The sequence below is a fragment of the Eleginops maclovinus genome, chromosome 7 (genome assembly GCF_036324505.1).
Source record: "Eleginops maclovinus isolate JMC-PN-2008 ecotype Puerto Natales chromosome 7, JC_Emac_rtc_rv5, whole genome shotgun sequence".
Taxonomy (NCBI): domain Eukaryota; kingdom Metazoa; phylum Chordata; class Actinopteri; order Perciformes; family Eleginopidae; genus Eleginops; species Eleginops maclovinus.
Genome location: NC_086355.1, coordinates 25,309,591 through 25,337,536, shown reverse-complemented (window position 1 = coordinate 25,337,536; position 27,946 = coordinate 25,309,591). Strand labels below are relative to the sequence as shown.

At 40.9% G+C, this 27,946-nt stretch overlaps 1 protein-coding gene across 2 annotated transcripts; it reads left to right on the top strand.

Annotated features, from left to right (window-relative positions):
* The first annotated feature begins 1,803 nt into the window (after nt 1-1,803).
* On the top strand, nt 1,804-27,946 carry col6a3 (collagen, type VI, alpha 3). Of its 2 annotated transcripts, XM_063887328.1 has the most exons (45): nt 1,804-2,469; nt 2,693-3,286; nt 3,493-4,092; nt 4,316-4,909; nt 5,116-5,715; nt 5,939-6,532; nt 6,739-7,338; nt 7,972-8,583; nt 8,794-9,417; nt 9,692-10,282; nt 10,450-11,061; nt 11,201-11,535; nt 12,525-12,603; nt 12,708-12,853; nt 12,940-13,032; nt 13,352-13,405; nt 13,605-13,676; nt 13,796-13,867; nt 14,009-14,062; nt 14,161-14,223; nt 14,400-14,465; nt 14,586-14,639; nt 14,733-14,768; nt 14,865-14,927; nt 15,173-15,235; nt 15,385-15,447; nt 15,747-15,809; nt 16,178-16,228; nt 16,748-16,783; nt 16,895-16,957; nt 17,206-17,268; nt 17,524-17,556; nt 17,644-17,680; nt 17,782-17,793; nt 17,883-18,376; nt 18,817-18,919; nt 19,369-20,070; nt 20,181-20,283; nt 20,376-20,431; nt 21,316-21,576; nt 22,657-22,731; nt 23,984-24,169; nt 25,213-25,272; nt 26,144-26,329; nt 27,179-27,946. In XM_063887328.1, exons 1-45 carry the CDS (start codon nt 1,947-1,949, stop codon nt 27,217-27,219), a joined length of 10,482 nt encoding a protein of 3,493 aa, XP_063743398.1. In that variant the 5' UTR covers nt 1,804-1,946; the 3' UTR covers nt 27,220-27,946. The 2 variants fall into 2 exon arrangements, with proteins under 2 accessions (XP_063743398.1, XP_063743399.1); XM_063887329.1 differs by lacking the exon at nt 23,984-24,169 and having other exon boundaries at nt 1,805-2,469.

Sequence of the window (27,946 nt, the reverse complement as noted above, 5' to 3'; positions counted from 1 at the left end):
TGTCAGACATTGCATCCCATAAAGACACTGTCAGCCTTGGTGTAGGTGAGTAAGAAGTGATATTATTAATTGTACTTTTATTTAATTAATAGATAATAGATATAATAATAATACCACTACTACTACTACTACTACTACTACTACTACTACTACTACTACCACTAATAATAATAATAATAATAATAATAATAATAATAATAACAATAATAATAATAATAACAATAACAATAATAATAATAATAATAATAATAATAATAATAATAATAATAATAATAATAATAATAATAATAATAATAATATGTTTGTTTAGTATAGCACCTTTCACAGAAAAAAATACATAGAACACTGTCTCTGTATACTGTACATGAATTCAAACCCTGTATACCACATGTATTTTACTTTCATCCACAGTTTTCAGATTTCTTATGTTAACCGATTTATATGCCTCTGGACTTTTCTAGGTTCAAGCTCCAGTATAAAGAGAAATATTGTCTTTCTCATTGATGGATCTGATGATGTCAGGAGTCGATTCCCTGCTTTACGTGAATTTGTTGCAAAGATTGTTGACAGCTTAGACATGAACCAAGGAAAAGATAAAGTAGCTGTTGTGCAGTATAGCAACAATGCTGAACTCAATTTCAATTTAAATACTTACAAAACAAAAGAAGATGTTCTTAAGCATGTTGCAAGTCTGAAACAAAAAGGTGGAAGGCCTCAGTATATTGGAGCAGCACTGCAGTTTGTGAAGGATAATGTCTTCATGTCAAATGCTGGAGTTCAGCATCAGGAAAGTACCAAGCAGATACTTGTCATATTGGCTAGTGGAAGGTCTAGAGATTCTCCACGAGGCCCTGCAAGTAAACTAAAGGCTGAAGGAGTTGTCACATTTGCAATTGGATCAAGAATGTCAAATTCCGCTGAGATGCAAGTCATTTCCTCTGACCCAAATTATGCCTACTCAGTCCCTGACTTTGTAAATCTCCTTCGTATTCAAAACAGTTTAATGAGTCATCTCACTCAAATTCGGGCTGAGGATGAAACTAAAGGAGGTAAGAATTTAAATGTAGATTTTTTGAAAATGTTTTCAAACAATCACCCGTTGGATTAATATCTAGAATGATTGTGATTAACATAACTTTACTTTTGTTAACAGAAAACAATATTGAAAAGGGGAGAGACATAGTTTTTCTTTTGGACGGATCTGATAACACAAGGAATGGATTTACAGCAATTCAAGACTTCCTGTACAAAGTAATAGAAAGGTTAAACATTGGACCAAATGAAGACAGAGTTGCTGTTATTCAATTCAGCAATGTGGCACGAGCCAATTTCTTTTTAAATTCATTTATGAAGAAGGACGCTGTCCTGACAGCTGTCAGAAGGCTCTCACACAAAGGTGGAAGACCTCTTAAAATGGGTGCAGCTCTCCAATATGTGAAAGAAAATGTATTCACAACTGCCTCAGGGAGCAGATACACTGCAAATGTGCCACAAACTCTTGTTGTTTTAAGTGGTGGACCTTCAAATGACAGTGTGGATTTGCCGTCTGCTTCTCTAAAAGAAAGCAATGTCACAATATTAAGCATTGGAACAAAAAACGCTGACCCTACAGAAATGGAGAAACTATCTCATGCTTCAAGTTACACATTTTCTGTTTCTGATGAAGCTGAACTTACACTTATAAAAGAGCAAGTTGTTGGTAGAATTACGGGAGAAAAATTGAAAAGTGAAACTCCAAAAACTGATGTCATTGGTAAGAATAATTGTAGGAAAATGAAAATCCAGAATTGCTTTTAACATTTCAGTGAGCTTTCATCATATGACTCTTGACAACAAACCTAAACGTCTCTCAAATTCTATGTTCCCTAGTGGATAGACAACAACCAGGAAGAGATGTTGTGTTCTTGTTGGATGGATCTGATAGTACAAGGAGTGGATTCCCAGCTATGCAAGACTTTGTCCAAAGAGTAGTAGAGAAACTCAGTGTGGACGACAACAAAGACCGTGTCTCAGTGGTGCAGTACAGCAGAGATCCAACTGTCAATTTCTATCTGAACACATACACCACAAAAGCAGAAATCCTTGACACCGTCAGAGGTTTGAGGCACAAAGGTGGAAGACCCCTCAACACTGGAGCAGCTCTCCAGTACTTGAGGGATAATGTCTTCACAGCCTCTGCTGGAAGCAGGCGCCTGGAAGGAGTTCCACAGGTCCTGTTATTGCTAAGTGGTGGAAGGTCTTTTGACAGTGTTGATGCACCAGCCTCTGCTCTAAAACAGCTGGGTGTCTTGACCTTTGCAATTGGAACTAGGAGCTCTGATAGCGGAGAGCTGGAGAAGATATCCCACGGTCCCAATTACGTTCTATCTGTGTCTGATTTCACTGACCTTCCCAGTATCCAACAGCAACTTCAGTCCTCGGTGGAGGCTGTGGTTATAGACGTCACCCCACGAACACCAACTGTCCTTGGTATGTTAACAAGCATATCCTCGTTCTGCCCTGAATGGCGACCTGACTTATTTGACCTTCACTGTGCTTTTCACTAGAGAGGGTGGCAGGTTAATGTTTTACTGTTAAAAATGAAAGTAGTTATTGCTAGTTGCTTTCAAAAAGATAGTCCACATCTTGAGAATTATTCCAAGGACATATTATGGCAAAGGTTTTAATGTTTTGTCTTCCTGTCTTTTCTCAGTTGACACTGCCAAAAAGGACATTGTGTTCCTTCTGGATGGCTCAGATAGCACAAGGAATGGCTTCCCTGCCATGCGTGATTTTGTTGAGAGCGTGGTGGAGAAACTCAATGTGGGAGAGAACAAAGACCGCGTCTCTGTAGTACAGTACAGCAGAGATGCAGAGGTCAATTTCTACCTGAAAACATACAGCACAAAAGAGGATATTGTCAATTCGGTTAGAGGGTTGCGACACAAAGGAGGCAGACCCCTCAACACCGGGGCTGCCCTCCAATACGTCAGAGATTATGTCTTTACAAACTCCTCCGGGAGTAGGCGCCTGCGGGGTGTTCCACAGATGTTGATCCTGCTAAATGGTGGAAAGTCTTTTGACAAAGTAGACAGTCCAGCCTCCGCTCTCAAACAGCAGGGCATCGTTGTGCTTGGCATTGGAACAAGGAACTCTGACAGTGGAGAGCTGAGGAAGATATCATATGACCCGAGTTACGCTCTATCAGTGTCTGAGTTTACTGACCTCCCCAGTGTCCAAGAACAGCTCTCCTCTGTAATGAGCACAGTGCTAGTGAGAGCTACGCCGGTAACACCAACAGAAACGGGTAAGAAAGTGACTGACTTAAATTCCCAAATCATGGTAGGATGCAATTTGAACTGTATTAAAGGGTAATGCACTCAATTGAGCTCAGCCTCTGGCACTTTGACAAAACAGTTTAGCCAGCAGAATTGCTTTTAACATTTCAGTGAGCTTTCATCATATGACTCTTGACAACAAACCTAAACGTCTCTCAAATTCTATGTTCCCTAGTGGATAGACAACAACCAGGAAGAGATGTTGTGTTCTTGTTGGATGGATCTGATAGTACAAGGAGTGGATTCCCAGCTATGCAAGACTTTGTCCAAAGAGTAGTAGAGAAACTCAGTGTGGACGACAACAAAGACCGTGTCTCAGTGGTGCAGTACAGCAGAGATCCAACTGTCAATTTCTATCTGAACACATACACCACAAAAGCAGAAATCCTTGACACCGTCAGAGGTTTGAGGCACAAAGGTGGAAGACCCCTCAACACTGGAGCAGCTCTCCAGTACTTGAGGGATAATGTCTTCACAGCCTCTGCTGGAAGCAGGCGCCTGGAAGGAGTTCCACAGGTCCTGTTATTGCTAAGTGGTGGAAGGTCTTTTGACAGTGTTGATGCACCAGCCTCTGCTCTAAAACAGCTGGGTGTCTTGACCTTTGCAATTGGAACTAGGAGCTCTGATAGCGGAGAGCTGGAGAAGATATCCCACGGTCCCAATTACGTTCTATCTGTGTCTGATTTCACTGACCTTCCCAGTATCCAACAGCAACTTCAGTCCTCGGTGGAGGCTGTGGTTATAGACGTCACCCCACGAACACCAACTGTCCTTGGTATGTTAACAAGCATATCCTCGTTCTGCCCTGAATGGCGACCTGACTTATTTGACCTTCACTGTGCTTTTCACTAGAGAGGGTGGCAGGTTAATGTTTTACTGTTAAAAATGAAAGTAGTTATTGCTAGTTGCTTTCAAAAAGATAGTCCACATCTTGAGAATTATTCCAAGGACATATTATGGCAAAGGTTTTAATGTTTTGTCTTCCTGTCTTTTCTCAGTTGACACTGCCAAAAAGGACATTGTGTTCCTTCTGGATGGCTCAGATAGCACAAGGAATGGCTTCCCTGCCATGCGTGATTTTGTTGAGAGCGTGGTGGAGAAACTCAATGTGGGAGAGAACAAAGACCGCGTCTCTGTAGTACAGTACAGCAGAGATGCAGAGGTCAATTTCTACCTGAAAACATACAGCACAAAAGAGGATATTGTCAATTCGGTTAGAGGGTTGCGACACAAAGGAGGCAGACCCCTCAACACCGGGGCTGCCCTCCAATACGTCAGAGATTATGTCTTTACAAACTCCTCCGGGAGTAGGCGCCTGCGGGGTGTTCCACAGATGTTGATCCTGCTAAATGGTGGAAAGTCTTTTGACAAAGTAGACAGTCCAGCCTCCGCTCTCAAACAGCAGGGCATCGTTGTGCTTGGCATTGGAACAAGGAACTCTGACAGTGGAGAGCTGAGGAAGATATCATATGACCCGAGTTACGCTCTATCAGTGTCTGAGTTTACTGACCTCCCCAGTGTCCAAGAACAGCTCTCCTCTGTAATGAGCACAGTGCTAGTGAGAGCTACGCCGGTAACACCAACAGAAACGGGTAAGAAAGTGACTGACTTAAATTCCCAAATCATGGTAGGATGCAATTTGAACTGTATTAAAGGGTAATGCACTCAATTGAGCTCAGCCTCTGGCACTTTGACAAAACAGTTTAGCCAGCAGAATTGCTTTTAACATTTCAGTGAGCTTTCATCATATGACTCTTGACAACAAACCTAAACGTCTCTCAAATTCTATGTTCCCTAGTGGATAGACAACAACCAGGAAGAGATGTTGTGTTCTTGTTGGATGGATCTGATAGTACAAGGAGTGGATTCCCAGCTATGCAAGACTTTGTCCAAAGAGTAGTAGAGAAACTCAGTGTGGACGACAACAAAGACCGTGTCTCAGTGGTGCAGTACAGCAGAGATCCAACTGTCAATTTCTATCTGAACACATACACCACAAAAGCAGAAATCCTTGACACCGTCAGAGGTTTGAGGCACAAAGGTGGAAGACCCCTCAACACTGGAGCAGCTCTCCAGTACTTGAGGGATAATGTCTTCACAGCCTCTGCTGGAAGCAGGCGCCTGGAAGGAGTTCCACAGGTCCTGTTATTGCTAAGTGGTGGAAGGTCTTTTGACAGTGTTGATGCACCAGCCTCTGCTCTAAAACAGCTGGGTGTCTTGACCTTTGCAATTGGAACTAGGAGCTCTGATAGCGGAGAGCTGGAGAAGATATCCCACGGTCCCAATTACGTTCTATCTGTGTCTGATTTCACTGACCTTCCCAGTATCCAACAGCAACTTCAGTCCTCGGTGGAGGCTGTGGTTATAGACGTCACCCCACGAACACCAACTGTCCTTGGTATGTTAACAAGCATATCCTCGTTCTGCCCTGAATGGCGACCTGACTTATTTGACCTTCACTGTGCTTTTCACTAGAGAGGGTGGCAGTTTAAGGTTTTACTGTTAAAAATTAAAGTAGTTATTGCTAGTTGCTTTCAAAAAGATAGTCCACATCTTGAGAATTATTCCAAGGACATATTATGGCAAAGGTTTTAATGTTTTGTCTTCCTGTCTTTTCTCAGTTGACACTGCCAAAAAGGACATTGTGTTCCTTCTGGATGGCTCAGATAGCACAAGGAATGGCTTCCCTGCCATGCGTGATTTTGTTGAGAGCGTGGTGGAGAAACTCAATGTGGGAGAGAACAAAGACCGCGTCTCTGTAGTACAGTACAGCAGAGATGCAGAGGTCAATTTCTACCTGAAAACATACAGCACAAAAGAGGATATTGTCAATTCGGTTAGAGGGTTGCGACACAAAGGAGGCAGACCCCTCAACACCGGGGCTGCCCTCCAATACGTCAGAGATTATGTCTTTACAAACTCCTCCGGGAGTAGGCGCCTGCGGGGTGTTCCACAGATGTTGATCCTGCTAAATGGTGGAAAGTCTTTTGACAAAGTAGACAGTCCAGCCTCCGCTCTCAAACAGCAGGGCATCGTTGTGCTTGGCATTGGAACAAGGAACTCTGACAGTGGAGAGCTGAGGAAGATATCATATGACCCGAGTTACGCTCTATCAGTGTCTGAGTTTACTGACCTCCCCAGTGTCCAAGAACAGCTCTCCTCTGTAATGAGCACAGTGCTAGTGAGAGCTACGCCGGTAACACCAACAGAAACGGGTAAGAAAGTGACTGACTTAAATTCCCAAATCATGGTAGGATGCAATTTGAACTGTATTAAAGGGTAATGCACTCAATTGAGCTCAGCCTCTGGCACTTTGACAAAACAGTTTAGCCAGCAGAATTGCTTTTAACATTTCAGTGAGCTTTCATCATATGACTCTTGACAACAAACCTAAACGTCTCTCAAATTCTATGTTCCCTAGTGGATAGACAACAACCAGGAAGAGATGTTGTGTTCTTGTTGGATGGATCTGATAGTACAAGGAGTGGATTCCCAGCTATGCAAGACTTTGTCCAAAGAGTAGTAGAGAAACTCAGTGTGGACGACAACAAAGACCGTGTCTCAGTGGTGCAGTACAGCAGAGATCCAACTGTCAATTTCTATCTGAACACATACACCACAAAAGCAGAAATCCTTGACACCGTCAGAGGTTTGAGGCACAAAGGTGGAAGACCCCTCAACACTGGAGCAGCTCTCCAGTACTTGAGGGATAATGTCTTCACAGCCTCTGCTGGAAGCAGGCGCCTGGAAGGAGTTCCACAGGTCCTGTTATTGCTAAGTGGTGGAAGGTCTTTTGACAGTGTTGATGCACCAGCCTCTGCTCTAAAACAGCTGGGTGTCTTGACCTTTGCAATTGGAACTAGGAGCTCTGATAGCGGAGAGCTGGAGAAGATATCCCACGGTCCCAATTACGTTCTATCTGTGTCTGATTTCACTGACCTTCCCAGTATCCAACAGCAACTTCAGTCCTCGGTGGAGGCTGTGGTTATAGACGTCACCCCACGAACACCAACTGTCCTTGGTATGTTAACAAGCATATCCTCGCTCTGCCCTGAATGGCGACCTGACTTATTTGACCTTCACTGTACTTTTCACTAGAAAGTGTGGCAGTTTAATCAATTGGTACTTTTAATTAAAAGAGTTCCAACTACTATGTATTATACTCCAAGTACTTGTTCTCACCTTATTTAGATGACGGCTGAACCTAACATCAGAAGGGTTCTGACTCTATTTATTTTTATTTCCTGTTCAGCCAGGGTAAATATATTGGTCCTACACAAAGTTGATTTTATTGATCAGAGGTGAATCAAACCTAATTGTGTATGCTGCTAAGTACGTTTGTAACTTCAGCATTAACTTTGCATTTAATAGTGTGTTTTATGGGTGACAACTGAGAATAAGACTGATTCTTTCTTAAGCGGAATGTTCATATATGTTTGATAAATCTGCAGCCTACTGAAGAAGAAGAAGTTTCGCAGTACAGTGCAGTTCTTGATTCTTAGGAGAAACAAACAAAGCCTACATTTGAGTGCTTATCTTGCAAACTCATACTAGACTCTTCATGAGTTGGTTCTTTCCTTTACAGGTAGCTACATTCTCCCTTTCAGCTTATTTATATTCTTAATGATCTTTGTCATTGTTTTCTGTCTTTCAGCTGAGACACAAGGTCCCCGGAAAGATGTCGTTTTCCTCGTTGATGGATCTGATGGTGTTGGACGAGAATTTCCTATCATCCAGGAGTTTATCCGCAGGGTCGTGGATACTCTCAATGTGGGCGAAAACAAGATCCGGATTGGCGTGGTCCAGTATGGTGACTCTGCCGAAGTTGACATGTTTCTGAATACACATACAACCAAAGAAGGTGTTTTGAATGCAATCAGGGTAATGAGGCAGCGAGGGGGAAGACAACGTAACCTTGGTCAGGCCTTGCAGTTTGTCAATCAAGATGTTCTGACAGCTGCCCGTGGTAGCAGGAAGCAAGAGGGTGTACCGCAGTTTCTTATTGTCGTCTCAAGTGGGTCTTCCACAGATGACATCAATAGGGCAGCATCTTCCCTCAAACAATCCAGAGTTCTTCCCTTCTCCATTGGGACCAGGGATGTCAACCCTACAGAGCTTCGGGTGGTGTCCTACGTGCCTGACTTTGCCTACGGTGTAGATGATCTCCCTGGCCTGTACACAGTCCAAGAAAACTTAATCACCAAACTCACTGAGTTGTCAGATGATGACATCAACAGTTTGGTTCCAGTATTCCCAACCACTGAAGGTAATTTTAGTTTTATTGTTTAATAAATCAAAGCCTAAACATTCACACCCACCCCAATCCAATACTTTATGTTTTTTACATTGCCTGCCTTATTTTTTACATGACTATTGACTTTCTCAGTCAAACTGTATAGCCTCTACACTACCTCTATTACATACACTGTACTAAGTAATGTTGCCTTGTTACTGTGCTTGCATTGTTTTGGAGCAGTAATCCCACCAGTACCCACAGGAGGAGAAAAGAGGGATGTCGTATTTCTGATTGATGGCACAACAGCAGTGCGTAGTGAGTTCCCTTCCATCCGTGAAATGATAAGAAGAGTTGTGGATAAGCTGGATGTAGGATTGGATAAGGTCCGAATTTCATTGGTACAGTACAGTGATGACCCGAAGCTAGAATTCCTTCTGAAGGAATTCTCTACCAAAGAGGAGGTACGACAGGCTCTGTCAAAAGTGCGAATCAAAGGTGGAAACCGTCTCAACACAGGTCGTGCTCTTGAGTATGTCTACAGAAATGTCTACCAAAGATCAGCGGGAAGCCGCATCGAGGATGGTGTGCCTCAGTTCCTGATTCTAGTTACAGGTGGCAAATCTTCTGATGATGTATCCACTGCAGCTGATCAACTTAAAAGAAACCAGGTGGCACCTCTTGCAATTGGTTCAAGGAATGCAGACGCTGATGAACTGAGACAGATTTCCCTGAGGCCTGACCTGGCATATACAGTTGACAGTTTCCAGCAGCTTCCAACAGTGGAATCACAGCTCCTCGATTCAGTGAAAACAATATCAACCACTGACATCATCAGCAGTTATGTCCCTCCCTCAGTGGACTTGGGTAAGAAATACTTTCTCATAAATGAATGGTTAAAGTTAACTTCAAGTTGTAATTTCTCATAAAAAATTACTTAGACATGTCTTTATAATTTGGTCAGGGCATAGTAGGTGGTTAAGGGTTCAGGGCAGTGTTCACCCCTTAACTACTGCATGCCTCCAGACCTTAGTTTTGTGATGGAGTTGTGATATAGTCATAGATGTTTTTTCAGGTCTTTTACTAATATATTGCAAAATAAAATATGTTTCCTTTTTCCTCTGATGTGCTTAATGTGCAGGCCCAACCCTAAATCTTGGGAGAAAAGACATCATCTTCCTTATTGATGGCTCAGACAATACAGGTGCTGCTGGAATTGCACATATCCGTGACTTTATCCATAACATTGTCCAACAACTTGATGTACAGCCTGATCAAGTGCGTGTTGCTGTTGTCCAGTATGCAGACAGAGTAAAGACAGAGTTCTCACTCAACTCTCACAACAACAAGCCAGCTGTTGTTTCTGCTGTTAAAAGACTTCGTCAGATGGGTGGCCGGTCATCAGATCTGGCTGATGCCATTGAATACGTCATAAAGAATGAGTTAAAACCCGCTGCTGGTGTTCGTCCGGAAGCCTCCCAGCATCTTGTGGTTCTCACAGGTGGACGTTCCCCCCAAGATGTTGCTCTTTATGGACCTCTGCTCAAGGGCTCCCGGGTCAACTGCATTGGTGTTGGAGCCGCTGGTGCTGACAGAACGCAGCTCAGCCAAATTGCCACCACCTCATCTGATGTCCTTCAGGTTCCTAACTTCCCTGGCCTGTCTTCAATCCAGCAGGGAGTTATTGAGAGGCTGAGAACCACCGCTGATGAAATACCCACAGAATATCCAAGTAAGTTGAGAAAAATGTTACTATTAATGAAACTTACATTACACAATGTAAGAGAAGAGAGAACATGTATTTTTTGTAGAAAATGTAATAACTACCTTTTCTACATTTCTTTTCCTGTTCTTAAAATTCTCTACCCTGTATTCACCAATTTCTCTCTTTCTTCTTAGCATCACCAGGCGTGCCATCCAAAAAGGCTGATATAGTGTTTTTGGTGGATGGCTCCATTAACTTGGGCAGGGATAACTTTAAAGAAGTGATGATGTTTATCACCAACCTAATTGATCTGTTCTTCAATGAGCAAGACAACCTGCAGATTGGCTTGGCACATTATACCACAGATGTTACTGATGTATTCTACCTCAACACATACAAGAACAAGCAAGACATTGTAAGTGCCATTGGCCGAGCAGAATACAAGGGTGGACGTAGAATCAACACTGGTGCAGCCATTCGCCACATTGAAGATGTTTACTTTACCAAAGAAAAAGGCAGTAGGAAGGACGATGGCACTCCTCAGATCCTAATGGTTCTTACTGGAGGACGTTCAGCTGATGATGGAAAAACAGCAGCTCTTGGTCTGAAGAAAAAAGGTGTGAGAGTCTTTGCTGTAGGAGTGGGCGACATTGAGGGTGAATTAGAAGACCTAGCAAGCGAGTCCTCCACTGTGGCTAGAGCAAGCACCTATCTGGAACTTTCCGAGCTGAATGAACAAATCCTGGAGACTTTGGATGATGAAGTGAAAGGGAAGTTGTGTGTCGGTGTGCCAGAAAATACTAGAAGTAAGCAATATAGTTTTTTTTCTACACTTTTTCATGTAATACTTTTCATGAGCTGTTTCACATTTTGCAGCTGAAATGTAAACGTTTCAGTTTCTGTTGTTTACCCAAAATGCCTAATAAGACATGCTCTGTCTTACAGCCTGCAGCATGGAAGTGTTGGTGGGTTTTGATGTTTCTGAGCAAGACATCTTCAGTGTTCAGACCAACCTCCAGAAGAGGATGGAAGCCATTCTGAAGAGGATCTCTAAAATGGCAGCTATCAGTTGCTCATCTGGGCTGATTCCGTCTGTCCAAGTGGGCATGCTGGCCATGGACTCTAACTCTAATCCTGTTCAGATTGACTTCACAGAAAATGATCAAGTACTCTTTGAGGCCTTCAGAGCCCTACAGAGGCGTGGCCCCTTTGTCCTAAATGGAAAAACCATCTCAGCTTACATCAATAGGTTCAAAACCAGACAGGACAACGTTGTCAAGGTTGGTTACTGAAACTGTTTTGAAAAAAGATATCCAAGGCCAAATAATGTTATAACATATTCTGTTATCTACACTTTAATGGTTCGTTCACACCGGAGATGATGCAAAGAACGTGCTTAGATTTACTCGCCTGTGTATCAACATCAGTTTCAGAGACAGTTGTGCTTACTCTTGTCACTCAAACTACCCTATCTGGCGAGGAGGCTGGGCTTATCTCCATGTAGATACTATTGAAAATAACAAACAACAACTAAACACAACCACTAGAAAAAAATGAAAATATTTAGCTGTGATTTCATTGTAATACACATTTAAAAATGCTGGCAAACTAACAACATACTGATACCGGTTTGTAAAAACCATGAATTAATGCTCACAAGTGTGCTTACAAGACAGCAGACGAAACACTTTAAAAATGTGTGTTTTCTGAATGGAAATCTGATTGATCAGGCTAAGCTAATGTTGTAGCTGCTCCATCCACACTCACAATAACATAATTTTGACAGAAATAAAGCAGCGACTGTGTTCACCATGCCATAGTCTGTGGTTTGTAGTTTTTGTAACTTTTATCCAGTTTCTCAACAGATATAAAAAGCTGTGAGCTCTGGGTTTTAACAGCAGCGCACTTGAATTGAACTCCATTTCACTATTTGCTTCTTTGCATTGACTTTACATCTTATCGCGACACATGAAAATATTGCATCGCGTCCCGTGTTAACGTGCCTTAACTTAACTCAGCTCTGCTTATCAGCAAAGGGCAGTGTACAACCTATCAAATTAGTAGCTTCTCATTTTTAGCAAGCACTGAATGACTAAGCAGTGATTTTAGTAAGTTGAACCCTTTATTTGCTAATACAAAATACAGTGTGAAAGCACTTGGATCAGGAAAGGAACGACATAATCTGGACATTTCTGTTTTCAATTCACTACACAATATCACATAGAGAACGTAAGGATATGACAAACTGATTTTGCTTTTTCTACTGAAGGTTGTCGTTCACCTGACTGATGGTATTGACGCCCAATATGCTCAATTGAAAAAAGGAGTTGAGGAGCTTCGCCAGTCAGGTACACAGATGATGCAGAAGTCCTTAAAGACTATCTATCCTTAAACTTGTGAAATGATCATTTTAGTAATTCATGTTCCTTACACTCTTTAAATTACAAAACAGGAGTGAACAGTTTCATTCTAGTTGGGCTTGAGCGGGTGCCCAAATTTGAGGAGGCTTTGCTGCTGGAATTTGGTCGCGGATTTAGGTACACCAGACCCTTAGGAGTCAATGTCATGGACTTGGACTATGAGCTGATGGAAGAGCTGGTGAGTACTATTTAGTAAGATGGAAGACTTTGTAAGCCTCCTTTTTAAACAATGAATTACTTGATATTTGGGTTTTTGCTGTGTAGGACAATATTGCAGAGAGAGAGTGCTGTGCAGTGCCGTGCAAATGTACCGGTACCAGAGGAGACCGAGGAGCAGTTGGACTTCCAGGACCAAAGGTATCCGATGAAAAACATAAGGAAATATTTGTTTTTGAGACCTTGCCAAGAATTGAGATCAACAACCTTTATAAATATCTGTATATATGTGCATTCACCAGTTCAGAGTTGAACTCATGTTGCTCTTGTTATTTCTCTTCATACTATTACTAGAAACTATTTTATCTTATTTTATTTTATTTTTGTCTTATTAACCCATCTGTACTTTTTGTGTTCTCTCTTATTCTGTTGCTGCTACACTAACTCAATGTCCATACGGGGATCAATAAATCTTAACATAATTTTTTCAAATGCTTACATTTTTAAATTTCTGTTTTAGGGTGGTCCCGGATCAGCAGGAAGCCAAGGACATCCTGGAGATGAGGGAGGACCTGTAAGTTTGAATACCTCGTCACAGTCTGACGATATTTCAATGAGAGAAATGTTACTTCCTAATCTACAATTATAAAAACATTTTTAAACAATGTTGATTAATATCTTTTTTTCGTTTTCATCAACTTAATTTTTTTCAAATTTCTTTCCTGTTTTTTTCCTGGCTCGGTAATGTATTAACCTTTATTCTATAATGACAGGGAGAGAGAGGTCCTCCAGGTGTGAATGGAACTCAGGGTTTCCAGGGATGTCCTGGACAAAGGGGTGTCAAGGTAAAGGCTTTGATATTCAACATTCAACTCCAACGTATTTCTTACTTTAAATTATGAATATTATATTGTATTGTATTTATTAAATATAATGGGATAAAACAGTTTTTCCTTCTGTCCAGGGTTCTCGTGGCTACTCAGGGGAAAAGGGTGAATTTGGAGAAATTGGGCTTGATGGCATTAATGGAGAAGAGGTAAGTGTGTGTTATATTACATTTTGTCATTAAGTCCTTTGTTTTATACCTCCGACAGATTTGAAAACTTGTTGTCTTTCCACCAAAGAGTTGGTGTGCTTTCGATTATGGGCTTTAATAGGCATCTGCTCTATATTTCAGGGCAAAAGTGGAGTGGCTGGATCCCCAGGAGACAGAGGAAACCCTGGCATTAGAGTTAGTGACTGGATTCAATTAACTTTTACATTTTTAATACCCATATTGCATTATATCACATATGGCTAGTGCTGATGTATGCTCACATATGTTATTAGGGTCCCAAAGGTCTCAAAGGACAAAGTGGAGGGATAGGAGAACAGGGAATCAGAGGAAACCCCGTGAGTACTCTGGATGCTGTTGTACTTCCTTTTACTGCCTGAATCTATAAAACAACAATATTCACTCTGTTAAACATGGATACCTTAGAGAAGGTTAACAGTTCTGTTAAACAAAAAAGTAAATAAAAAGTCCTATACACACTGAATGTTGAAATTGAGTGTTGTCTTACTAATAGGGTACAAGTGGACAAGATAACACCAGTGCAGGACCTAAAGGAGACCCTGGTGATGCAGGACCGGCGGTAATATCCCCCTTAACACATTATAATGAACAAAATGATCCTGCCAATGCATTTTAAACAGATGCCGCTCGATTGTGTTTACATGCTGGGTTCATTGGGACATGTGCTCTGTAATGACAGGGAGAGGCTGGTGAGGACGGAAAGAAGGGCGGCCCCGGTGAACTTGGAAGAGGGGTAAATCATTTGACCATATCTTCACTATCTTTGTTTAATAATAACATGCAACTTTTTTTTAATCAAAAGGTATTTATACTCCCACTTTATTAGGGACCTAATGGCAGAAGAGGCCCACCTGGACAGGCTGTATGTCCCTTTATAGTGATACCATACATTGTGTTATACCTATTGCAGTAATTTTTGGAGTTGCAATAATTTTTTGCTGTTGGCATGTCGTTACAGGGAAATCCTGGAAAGCCTGGAGCAGAGGGTGTACAGGGTGAGCCTGGTATTGGAGGATCTAGAGTAAGTTTTCCCTTCTTTTCATAATATTTGGCAGTTTATCCAATTCACTAATTCACCATGCAAACATGTATTACAGAGCATGCTGTCATTACTTGGCTTTATTACAAATTGCTTTTACTGGACTGTGGCTGGTGTGTTTGTGTATCTAGGAATGTGTGATTCCATTCTCTATTTGAGTGTTGGAAGTCTAGCTCTAATATTCAAGACACTGTTGACTCATAGATTTCTGGTTTGTCTTCTTTAAGGGTCCATCTGGACCGATAGGTACACCGGGACCCAGAGGAGAAGATGGAAACCCTGGACCCAGGGTGAGAGAAACTCTGAGGAACATTTTATTCAGTCTTTTTAGCTATGTCTGTAACATACCACACATATATTAATCATATATATATAAATCATGTGCATAATATACCTTAATTCAAGAAAATTGTATGTCTTTTAATGTCTTATTTTTCAGGGTCCCGGAGGTATCCCAGGTACGGCTGGAGAAAAGGGAAGAAGAGGATCTCTTGGTCGCAAGGTAATCAGTGGAACATAATTGTATGGCTTATGTTCTCCCATAACCTGTTTGCTCCCTGGCCTGAGCCCAGCTCTCTTACAAACCCGAACACATATGAATAGTCTATTTGAGCCAGCATGAAAACATCAAAGTTCTGCTTGAGATCTATTGCAAAAATAACTGAATCAAATCTATAGAAACTCTATCCTGACAGTTCAAAGATACATTTCCCTCTTAACTTGTAGCATTGCCATTTATTCATGTAATTATTTCTGTCTCAGTCTCATTGTCTGTGTCTGCCTGTCTCTGTGCCTTTGTAGGGCGAGCCAGGAGAGCCAGGACCTAAGGGTGTTGTTGGACCTCTTGGTCCCCGTGGAGAGCCTGTAAGAGTGAAAACACATCTTCTTGCATGCTCCATAATGTAAAACTAGTGAAAATAAGAACCTTCCATCCTTCATGATATCAGATATACACGGTTCATCATGTTTTTAGGAAACCAAATATGCATACTTTAAAAACCAGCAGACAGTTATTAGATCATCTTTTGAATAACTACCACTGTATCACTGCCATGTGTGCTTTAAAGTAGGACTGATGCTACTTCTCTATCTGAAAAAGGATCTGGCGTGTTCTTAATTAAGGAGTTGGTGTTTTTGCTGGGACCAATCTTATCCCATGTGTTCTGTCTAAGTACCATGACTTTGATTACAAGTTGGTCGAGCATTTTTCTTCTCCTTATTTGTTTTGAAAGGGTGAAGACGGCAGAGATGGGTTTGGCGTTGCAGGGTCTAAAGGAAGAAAGGCAAGTACACTTTTACCTCTAGTAATCGAGAGTAATGTATGGTAATCACGTGGTTTTTTCATCTTCAATTAAATGAATGTTCAAATTTGACTTACCCTCAAATATCTAATGATTAGGTAAGGAAAAAGCCTTTACAGATTTACAATGAAGGGTGATAAGAGGGAATTACAGAACATTCTGAAATACACACACACACACACACACACACACACACACACACACACACACACACACACACACACACACACACACACACACACACACACACACACACACACACACACACACACACACATGCACACACACACACACACACACAGTACTACAGACCTCGCTCTAACAGCTAAAGGAAAAGGAATAAATTAAAGAAAAGCTAAGGGAATACCAAACAAACATATTTAAGAGATAAGAAAGATAGATCAAAATAAAAAACACACAAAAAGGATATACTGTATGCATTTTTAAGAAAAGGATACAATGAAATGGGAATAAAAATATATTTTGCATTTTCCTCCACAGGGTGATGAGGGCTTCCCAGGATTCTCAGGACCAAAGGTAATACACAACCCTGCCTCCTGGAGTAGAATAGGGGTAACCCAGTACACCCTGGTCATAGCGCCTTCTTTTTGTTTCTCATTTCCATTAACTTCACTTCCATCATTTCAGGGAGCAGCTGGTGACCCCGGCACAAAGGGCGGCCCTGGACCCAGAGGCAATCTTGGCCAGAGGGTATGTTTTCAGATCCTTAGATAGATCCATTTGATAAAACATTGTAAAGTGTATGCATATATACTGTACTGTGCACACTGTATCACTGGACACATGTTTGCTGTGATACAGTGGTCTGACACAGTTCCTTTCAGACGTGTAGTTTGCAGGCTTAGCTGTGAATGACCGTGCACATTAACACAAGTTATTTCTTGAACTACACACATAGCTTTCATACATTTTTTCTTTACCATTGTCATTTTTTCCAGGGTGTCTCTGGGAATATAGGAACACCCGGACAGAAGGGAGAGGTTGGACATCCTGGGCCATATGTAAGCAACATGAAATGTTTTGAGGAACCTCTGCATGAATGACATGTTATGTTCTGCAGTTATGATTTTTAGTATATGTACACTATCTAAAAAGTTATGTTTTTGATGGTGTTAACTCATGGATTCACATCACATTAAATTGTTAATATTGTTGAGCTCTTTACAAAATGTGTTATCATAAGCAATGCTATAAAATGCTTCTGTCGTGGGCAATGTGCACTTGTAAACAAAACTGTTTTTATTTTATTTGAATAGGGTCAGAAAGGACCGAGGGGACCGGGTGTTGTGGTATGTGCTTTTGAAAACTGTATTGAATAAACAGCAAAACACATCTGTGGCGATCACTCTCTCAACCTGTTTCTCTTTTGTTCTCAGCAATGTGATCTGGTTAAGAAAATCAGAGAAAACTGCCGTGAGTAAAATAAAAAAATCAACAATGTTATAATACCATATAAATAAATAAATCATGTGTTCTGGACTAAAAACTTTATTTTTTCCCACATTTCCTACCAGCTTGCTGTTATGGTAAGTAATACAGTAATATTAAATAGTTGAAATATGTGCTGTATGCACTGCTTCGTAGAGGACTAAATCTCCTTCATGTACACCGACAGGTCAGCAGGAATGTCCTCTCTACCCCACTGAGCTGGCCTTTGTCCTGGATATCTCAGAGGGCGTTACCCGCCCAGTTTTCAACAATATGCGTGAAACAGTCCTGCGCCTGGTCCGAGACATCACCATCTCTGAGAGTAACTGTCCCAGAGGTGCTCGTGTCGCTGTAACCATGTACAACGATGAGGTGACCACTGAGGTCCGCTTTGCCGATGCAATGAAGAAACGTGCCCTGCTGCAGCGCATCGAGGGACTCCAGACCCTGCAGACCCGAAAGCAGCGCAGCTTAGACACAGCCATGAGCTTTGTGGCCCAGAACACCTTCAAGAGAGTGCGCAGCGGCTTCCTCATGAGAAAGGTGGCCATCTTCTTTGTCGGCGGGACAGCCGGCAGAGCCCAGGAGATTACTAATGCAGCTCTCCGCCTCCATGATGCTGGAATCGCCGCCCTGTTCTTGGTCAACCGTGAAGACAGAGTACTCAGCAGAGCACTGCAGGTAATACAGAGCAGAACCACAACAGATGTCGCCCCAAATGCCCCTCAGATATAAAACCTGTAACCAGAAACCTTGGTCTGATGATTGACAGTAACCTTTCTTTTAATCAGCAGTTTCTGTTTTTATCAGTTACCTATCTTTAAAAAAAATGAAGACCTTCATCTATTGGCCTGATTTTGGACCAAAAAGCAATATCCTTTCTTCAATTTGTTGTCTCTCGTTACTGGTAACCTGTCTGTTTTAGAATTGGTTTAAAGACTATACTGATTACTTTTAAAGATCTAACTGCCCTTATGAGCCTGTGGCAGCCTCAGATCCTCAGGTAGGGCTCTGCTGGCTGTTGCCAAAACCAGGCTTCAAACTAAGGGTGACCGAGCCTTTTGTGTGTCTGTAAATGAGATGATGATGCAGGTAATTGTATTTTGCCTATTGTTCTTCAGGTCAACAACACAGCACTGGCTCAGGTAATTGTGCTTCCTGGCCCTGGAAGTGCACAGTACAACTCAGTCATCCAGAAGGTGATGAGCTGCCACGTCTGTTTCGGTAAGAGCTGAATGTTTGTCATTAATAATGTCACCACAGTTTTGTTTTTGTTATTGTTATATCTAAATAATATATATATATATATTATATTTATCACATTTACACTGATTTGTTTTCTAAAAGATCGTCTTTTTGACCCTGAATGTGTCATACAAAGTTTGTCCTATTTCGTGTTGTGTAAAATAATCTGTTTCTGTTCATATAATTCTTTGAGAAATTGGAAAACGATATTGCATGTTCAAATGTATTTTTATCCCATTAATATTTCTGGAAAAATTAAAAGAAATGTGCGCCTAGGTTTGAGCCTTGTGTAACGCCACCATTGTACAAAATACTTCCATTGGTCTGACTGTACACTGGCTTACCGAGTACCTCCAATACAACTTTTGATGATTCGAAATACATCGCCTGCATGTAGCAATTACATTTTATGTTTTTTTTTTTTTTAGATGTCTGCTCTCCGGACCAGATGTGTGACTATGAGCCCCCATTAGCTGGCCGAGGCAGGAGGTCTCCCACCACAGACGAGGACATCGACATGGCATTCGTCATGGACAGCTCAGAGTCAACCTACCCAACTGTCTTTACTGAAATCAAACGCTACATCGCTTACATCGTTGAGCAGCTCCAAGTGTCTTCAAATCCCAAAACATCTGCTCACAACCCCAGAGTGTCTGTTATCCAGCAAGCACCGTACGAGTTCCGCAACAACAATACTGGCTCTCCAATCCGTGTAGACATCGGTTTGACCCAGCACAGCTCAGCTCAGGATATTGTCAAATTCCTGCTGGAGAAAACGCCACAGTTAGAGGGTGGCAGGGCACTGGCGGCGGCTATCGAATCGACCTTGGAGCAGGTGTTTGAAGTGGCGCCTCTCCAACGTCCCAGGAAAGTACTGTTGCTCTTTGTGACAGGAACTGTGGAAGGAGAAGAGGAGCAGCTGGTGCGTATTGCGACTGAGGTCAAGTGCAGAGGCTACTTCCTGGTGATCCTGGGTGTGGGTGAGACTCTGAGCGCTGGTGATGCTCGTGTATTGTCACGCATGGCCAGTGAGCCGTCGGATGTCTTCTTTAAGCGGCTGGACACCATCTCACAATTTTACGACAAACACATGCAGACTTTCGGACAGCTGCTGCCAAAGTACATCAGCAGTAAGTCCACTCATGTTATTATGTTTATTTTTGTTGTCTTAATGTCTATAATTGATTGAAACCAAGTCCCTGGGAGTGACATATTGTGTTCTGCTTATTATTCTCTTTAGTTGAAAATGCTTTCTACATGTCCCCTGAAGTCTCTAAAAACTGCAAGTGGTTCCAGAGTGACGAGCCCCTGAAAAACCCCTTTTCATCATCACACCAACAGGAGTTAGTATTGTAGTCATTTTTTAAAATGTGTCTATTCTTTCTGTGTTGGGGACTTTGATGGTTTTATTCAATATGTATTGGTTCCTTCACAGGAAATATCACAAACATCATGAGAACCAACAGACAGTTCATCAAAGAAAGCACACTGGTAAGTTTGGATTCAACAAAGTAACGGCAGACAACGTGAGTTTAAAGGGCTCTTTGATAAATTTGACTTTATTCACTTTAAGCAATGTATAGCTAACAGTAGCAGCAAATACATCGCCAATCAAGAGCATACTGAAATCAGACTTAAACACATATCAGACCGACATCAACAAACACAAGTTTCTTGACTGAGCACACGACACAGTAACACAGAATGGGTTTACCGACAGCAACACCTGCACAAACTGCTCCTCTGAAATAGATTCCACGCTTTCTGGCTCTGCCCTCTTGTGCCCCGGTTTTGGTCGGAGGTCATCACTCTTTTAGGTGACCTCTCCACTCTCAACATCCCATGCCATCTCCAAACTTTCATCCTTATTGCAATAACCTCGGCAAGGAAAACAATACGAATCCATTGGAAAGACAGAACAAATGGTCTACAGTATTAATACTTGGCTCAATCTTTTAACAGATCATGTGAAACCTCGAACAACCACTAAACCCTTAAAAGACAATACAATCCCTTAAATAAAAGCTGGTCTCCTTATCCAGCTGATTCCTCTTCACACCAGCTTAGCTCGACATTGCAATTAACCTTTTTATCATGTTTTAATTAAACATGATAAAAAAGCACACTAAACATTCTCTCCTCTTATCTCTTTTCTTTTCCTTTTTTGTCTTGTTTTCTATTCATCTAGTTTTTTCTTCTTGTTTATGTCTAAGTATTACAGTAAATACTTTTGGAATCCACTGTAATAATAAAAAAGGAGCAAAATTGAAATGGGATCTCTGAAGTTATGACATGATCTCAGTCAGATATTTTCTGCAAGCTCTGATTTACTTTGCATTTTTCTGCCTTTACAACACCTTACCCCCCCACTTCAGATGTAGATGAGCTGCATGTCTCTAACGTGACCTCCAGCAGCCTGAAGTTGCGTTGGACCAACCCAGACTCCAAGCTCTTTGTCTACTTTGAGGTGACGGTGACCCGGCTACATGACCACGCCCTGGTGCTGAAGACAAACGTGTCAGGCACAGACCTCTCCGTGGACAACTTGGAGAGTGCTCAAACATATCACGCTGTGGTCACCGCCCACACTGCAGAGGGACAGATTGTCTCCACCCGCAAAGGCATCATGACAACGAGTAAGTCCTTAAACACATCTACACAAATAAGCTGTACGTTTTCTTTACATCCCACAAGATGATGTCGTTTCCTACGCCTCATATCCCACAAGATTGAAGCCCCTTCCACCAGATGTGAACATTTCTGCGATTCTTAAATACAGCCGTGGAAAAAAATAATAGACCACTTCAGCATTATCTTTTTCTCTTGTCTTATTATTTATAGACATGTCTTTGAGTTAAATGGTGTTTTTAAAAAAAATTGTATTCTTTAAACTACTGATAATTTCTCTGTGTTGGAATTCAACAGACACTGGAATGGCTGCCATTCATGTAGAGATAAAGATTTAAGAAACATGTGGAGTGGTCTCTTAATTTTTCCGGAGCTGTATATAAAAATCACTACATGACTATATTGGCCAAAGTAATTGAACTTTTTTCTTCCTTAACATAAATATAAAATCACAATAGTTACATCAGTCAATTATTTCATCGTTCACTTTGTTTGTTGTTCATTTTCTGTGTTTTTTTGCAAATGAATTCACTCAACACTCATTTGTGTGTGGGGCGTTGGCTGAGAAAGCCAGTACAGTAAAAACAAAACAGCAATGACTTAAGTGGTGCTGGATTATATACAAGATGTTATAATAATATATAGTTGTATTTTAAACATTATATCAATTATTCATATTTAAAATTATCAATTTTAACTTCAAAAATATTGAATTGCATCCACTACTTTGAACCTTACTTTGCAGCCTTTTTGGAAATAGTTATATTTTTAAACCCCTTGGTTCTTTTCTCGTGTTCTACTGCTCCGGAAACAATTAAGAGTCCACTTCAGCATTATCATTTTTTCTGGTTTTATTATTTATAGGTTTTCGAGTTATTTTTTTATTGTATTGTATTGTATTGTATATTCTATAAACTACTGACAACATTTCTCTGTGTTGGAATTCAACAGACACTGGAATGGCTGCCATTCATGTAGAGATAAAGATTTAAGAAACATGTGGAGTGGTCTCTTCATTTTTTTAAATGTATTCTTTTTAAACTAAAGCCAAGCCAAATTCAACTGAATAAATGTTTTTCCTTTGACAGAAGCAGCAGAGCTTAAGCCAGCCAGCCAGAGCAGCAGCACTGTAAACACTGCACCTTTGGACACACCAGAAACTGGTGAGTGACTGCACATGCACACACATGCGCATAGTATGTACATTTTGAAAACCTTCTGCTCAAACTCTTGGTTTTGTGGGCTAGAGGTTGCATTATATGTGTTTCTTGGAGAAATTGGCTTTTTGTTGGTAGTACAGTAGAGGCAGTGAAAAATATTTAGAGTGCAAAAATGTGTCCAAGGCGTAAAGCTTTACAGCTGCTGCCGCTTCTTGGGAGACACATACTAAAGGCATACAGTACCTAACACATGAAGACATCTATAGTGACTTTAACAGGAGAGTCAGAGCAGATAAGCTTCTCTACCTGCCCTGCAATCATTCACATGTTTATGAGAGCAATGCTGCCTACATTATTTTTATTCAGTGATCGCTGCACTCTGATAAGCCAGTGTGTGTCAGGCAGGAGTGAAGCAGCCTGGATAGGGCAAGCACTCAACAGAAAACACATACCAAGGCTTGGTCAGGGCAAGGCAAAACTGAACAGAACCTCCTGATGTTCGACAAACAACTCACAGGGATCTGATGGAACTAAACAGAAACGAGAACAAGGGTTAGGGTAGGTCAAATTAGGACGGGGCAAACAATCCCAACAGGTGGCAAAACAGAAATACAGGAAGTAAAAACAGACATGACACGGGGAGAAAAACATTTCAAAATAAAACAGGAAAAACAAAAAACGTGATCAGAACATGATTTTACTAGCAAAGTTTACACAATGCTGTCCGAGAGATGAATTAACAGACGATGCAACCAAGACTCCAGAGAATTTATGTGAGATGAAGTATTTATATATATTTTATGGGTTTGTAACATGCTGGTAACCTGGACCACACAGCCTAAAGATCCTATATGACTAAAATAACTAACAAAACAGTTGCTGTAGTTAAAACTAACTGTGAGATTCACCAATAAACCTACACCTAAACCTTTTCCTTTCTACTGAATGCTTTCTTAATTTCAAATGTCCAAACTCTTAATAATGCCAGTAGCCCTCTGAAAGATGTAATGTTGAATGCCATTTCCTTTGCCCTAGGAGAATGCACCTTATCAATACTAAGAAAAATAATTGTAGAATGTTTTAAACACCCATATTAATATGACTCTATCCATAACCAGCATCTCTTCAACAGCACACAGTACATGCTGTATGTCTACTTTATACTTATTCATTTAATATTAACACAAACTCATCTTCTCTCCCTGTCTGTCGTCCATCACTGCTTTTGTTTTTTTTTTCTTTATGCATGTTCTAGTTAATGAATTTGCAGACCAATGCACACTTGACTATGACGCTGGAATGCCGTGCAAAGACTATCAGGCTAAGTGGTTCTTTGACAGAAAGAACGGGATCTGTACACAGTTCTGGTATGGAGGTTGTGGAGGCAATGACAATAGGTTCGACACTGAGGCCCTCTGCCTGAAAAACTGCATGAGGTCAGGTAAGTGGTTGTCAGTTCCCTCTGAGGGAATGTCCTGTTGGGTTTGCCTGAATACAGCACACAACCAAATCATGATACAGACCCTGCAGATTGCTCCAGAACAATTGTAATCCAGTCACAGCTGAGCACACCAGGCCTGTCAAGCCATGGATTTCCCCACAAATGACTCTCTAGCAAAGGAGGTTACTGTTTATTTAAAAGGTGGTTTATTTTTTTAAGGACGACTTTTAAAGCAAAAAGATGAAAAACTGTAAAGGATGGATGAAATCTGCTCAAATGTAAGCTGTGAATGCTAGCATGGCCAGTGACTAACTACAGCAGTAACCTCCAGAGTCAAGGGCTATGTTATGTAACTCTATATATTCCTTCAAGGATGGATGGGGGGAGAATCAACTCAGTAAACGACAGATATCAACGATGCTGGCTGATGAAGAAGATGAAGTTAGCTAGGTAGCCAATATAAGGCTTAGTCATCTTGCCAAATAGTGAGCCTGTGTTGATGTATGAAAACTATGTTAGAACTGGTTTATAAATGGTTATTAATGATTAATAAAGTGTTCAAAACTTAATTAATAACCTGATTATAAACCCTTTATAAGGGTAGTCTTATTGTAAAGTGGTACTGCAGTTGGTAAACATACCGAGACATTTAGCTTGAGCTTTGCTGTGTTTGCCTTAGTTAAAAGAATTACTGGAAGCAGTGTTTCCAACCAACTCACACATGCGGTGCGAGAATTAAAAGCATGACGGGCGTAGACACCATAATTAAGTGGGCAAGGCTTAGCAAACAGTGAATTAAATCCATGATATTTATAGAAGCTGAAGGAATTTGACCGGTATCCCTTCGAGTTCTCTTTTAACTTGTCAATGATAGGTGTGTAAAGCAGGAAAAGGAAAGCAATCTGCCAATGTGCATTAAAGAAAATGATGATTGCATAGTAAATGTCTGTGGTCATTCATATCTGGATATCACCACTTCTGATAGTTTTCCAGCAGCTGGTTTCTTTCAGCTGAAACCACATCGAACTGTTATGTTTCCACAGTGCCAGATCCCGAGCCAAGCGTGCAGCAGGTTGAACAGGTGGAGATCCTCCCAGATCCTGGTGAGATCACACACATTCACTACTGAGTATCTCTCTGCACAGTGTTATGTTACTTTTCCGTCCCATCTGACTCTGTATTTTTAAGACGTACAGTAGCTGACTTTGCTCTGGCTGCTCGTGTATGCTAGTTAGCCAATAGAGAAGAAAAAGCACATCCTTCTGGGTAGAGTTTAAAAACAAGCCAATCCACATCCTGAAAACTTAATTTGAATTTTCAGACCCCCCTCCTAATCTTATGCATTTTTCTCAACACGTTATGAATCAATGTATAATTCAATTTCCCCCAACCGTGCTCACTTTGCTGAACAATAAGACCTTTGTATTAAACTGGAAACGAACCCACCTCCTCCACTGCTCCTCTGTTGCTCTAAATGACGGAACAAGTAAAAGCCAAGCTTGGAAAACTGAGAAGGTTATGCTTTTGTCACAGGAACGAGCCAAGTGCTGACCGCAGAGAAAATGAATGGAAAGCCTTGTTCACTGCTTCATTGTTTTTCCTGCAGTACTTCTCCCAGAAGACAAGTTCAATTTGTCAGTACAGCTAGACGTTGCAGTAAATTAGAACGAGAAACTTAGTGTAAATCAAATGGGCTCTCTCTAAATTGATTATGGAAGAAGGAAAATCTGCAGTGATTTAGTGCATTCATTCTTTCCATGAAGCATTAAAGCATTATGCAGATTTCCATTGTGCAACACAAACAGGTCAAATGATGCCAACATCTCTAAGTGACTTTCCACTAACCATTACATTTAATGGTAAAAATGCAGCTGATTGCACCCCTCATTGTTGTTTAAAGAGTAATTTACTGAGCAGTTATTTAAAGCATGCAGCCAGTGATATGTGTTTTTATTCTCTCCATGATCTTCACAGTGGACTCTACAGCTGGGGACATTTGCCAGCTTCCCAAAGAGGAAGGCACTTGTGCCAAGTTTGTCCTTAAGTGGCACTTCGATGCCACCAGTAAGAGCTGCACGCGCTTCTGGTATGGAGGCTGCGCTGGGAACCAAAACCGCTTCGATACGCATCAGCAGTGTGTGAACGCTTGTGGAAAACCAGGTACATGTTCTGCTCATAGTAATCATCTTCCAGTATCACAGATCACCTGTGATGAAGTTACTGACCCATGAAGGGAACATCTTAAGTAACAGAAGCGGTGCGGATCATTCTGCAGGGAGGATTTTCTTTAATAGAGTTAAAAGGTAACAATAAATCTGGTCCTATTAAATACAGGAAACAACCAACAGACATTACCAGCACTGAAGCTAAGCAATATAGCTGGTGGCAACTCCAAAACGTCCACCTAAGGAAATCATATGACGTTATCCATTGACTAAAATCCATTGACAAAAAAAGGAATTTAACTCGGAACTCATGAGTTGGTGGTCTAACGCTGCCTCTATTGGTTAGTGTGACTGAGGAAGACCAGCAATAACACTACCACAAAATCCTACAGCATCATTTCATAGAACTCATCATTTACACTGCCTTCAAAGAAGAAAGTTTAAATCTTTAAAGTTTTGAGACATATTGAGACGTATTTACTGTAAAGTGTTATTGGTTTGTTTCAGAGACCCGTTGTCCCGAGAACAAACAGCCATTAACTTGAACTTTCTCAGGAGCGATGATTTGTCTTACTCTGCCTCTGATTGGATAACCCCATACATTGTTACCGTAACCTCTTTCTATCCATAGTCTTAACCTTCTAGTCAGATTTGACCCGTTCCTAAATTCTTTTATATCAGAATACGATGTCTTTTCACAAAAAACAAACATGGAGGATGCATACCTGTTTGTTGCTGACTACTGGAGTTTTGGAATAATGGGCTGTCAGGACAATAAGAATTAAACAAATACATGTTATTTTATTCATTAAATGGCTAACCATGTTTCTCATTTCATCATCAGCCCCCCTCAAACAAGGAGTCCTCGCTGCGATGAGAACATAGGACCCACCATGGCCAGCTTCCTCCACACCATCCATAATGGCCATACTGTAAGGATGCAAAACCAAAGCAAGGGTGGCTGCACTGGATTCCACAAAAATGGACTTTATGCCCCAAATTCTTGAAGTACTTTTTTAAACAACAAGAAGGAAGCAACACGATTTGCTGCATGATTTGTTTTAACCTACTGGTGCTAAGTAGTATGTTTGTTTTACCGATTCATTAAGTGCATTCTGGAACAATCGCATCATCAGAGTTTTTTTAAGACTTTTATAATTATTAAAGAAACTATGAATATTTTGGACAGAGATTAGTTGTAACTGAGTAGATGCAGGACTGGCTCTATTACATTCAGTTATCTTTTTTATGTATTTTTGAAATTTCACATTCACATAGCAACATTGGCTTTTACTGACTCTTGTGTTTTAAAACTCACTTGATCCCTGTGGAATCATAGCTTCACTATTTTACAGTCACACAATCCACAGTAATGTTTACACAAGTCTTATGTGTGTATATAAATGACAATGACCAAACATAATGTAATCTTAAGTGCACTTCTGGATCCACTGCCTCAAACACACAAGTTCCAGCTATCGAGAAATAGAATGTACTTGTCAAGCTGTTTTTATTTTTGTTTCATTTGATTTCAACTGAAATTTGTGTTTTATCTGGGTATAGGGGAAATAAACACGAAATAGACTTTCTAATAAACATGAGCAATTCATTA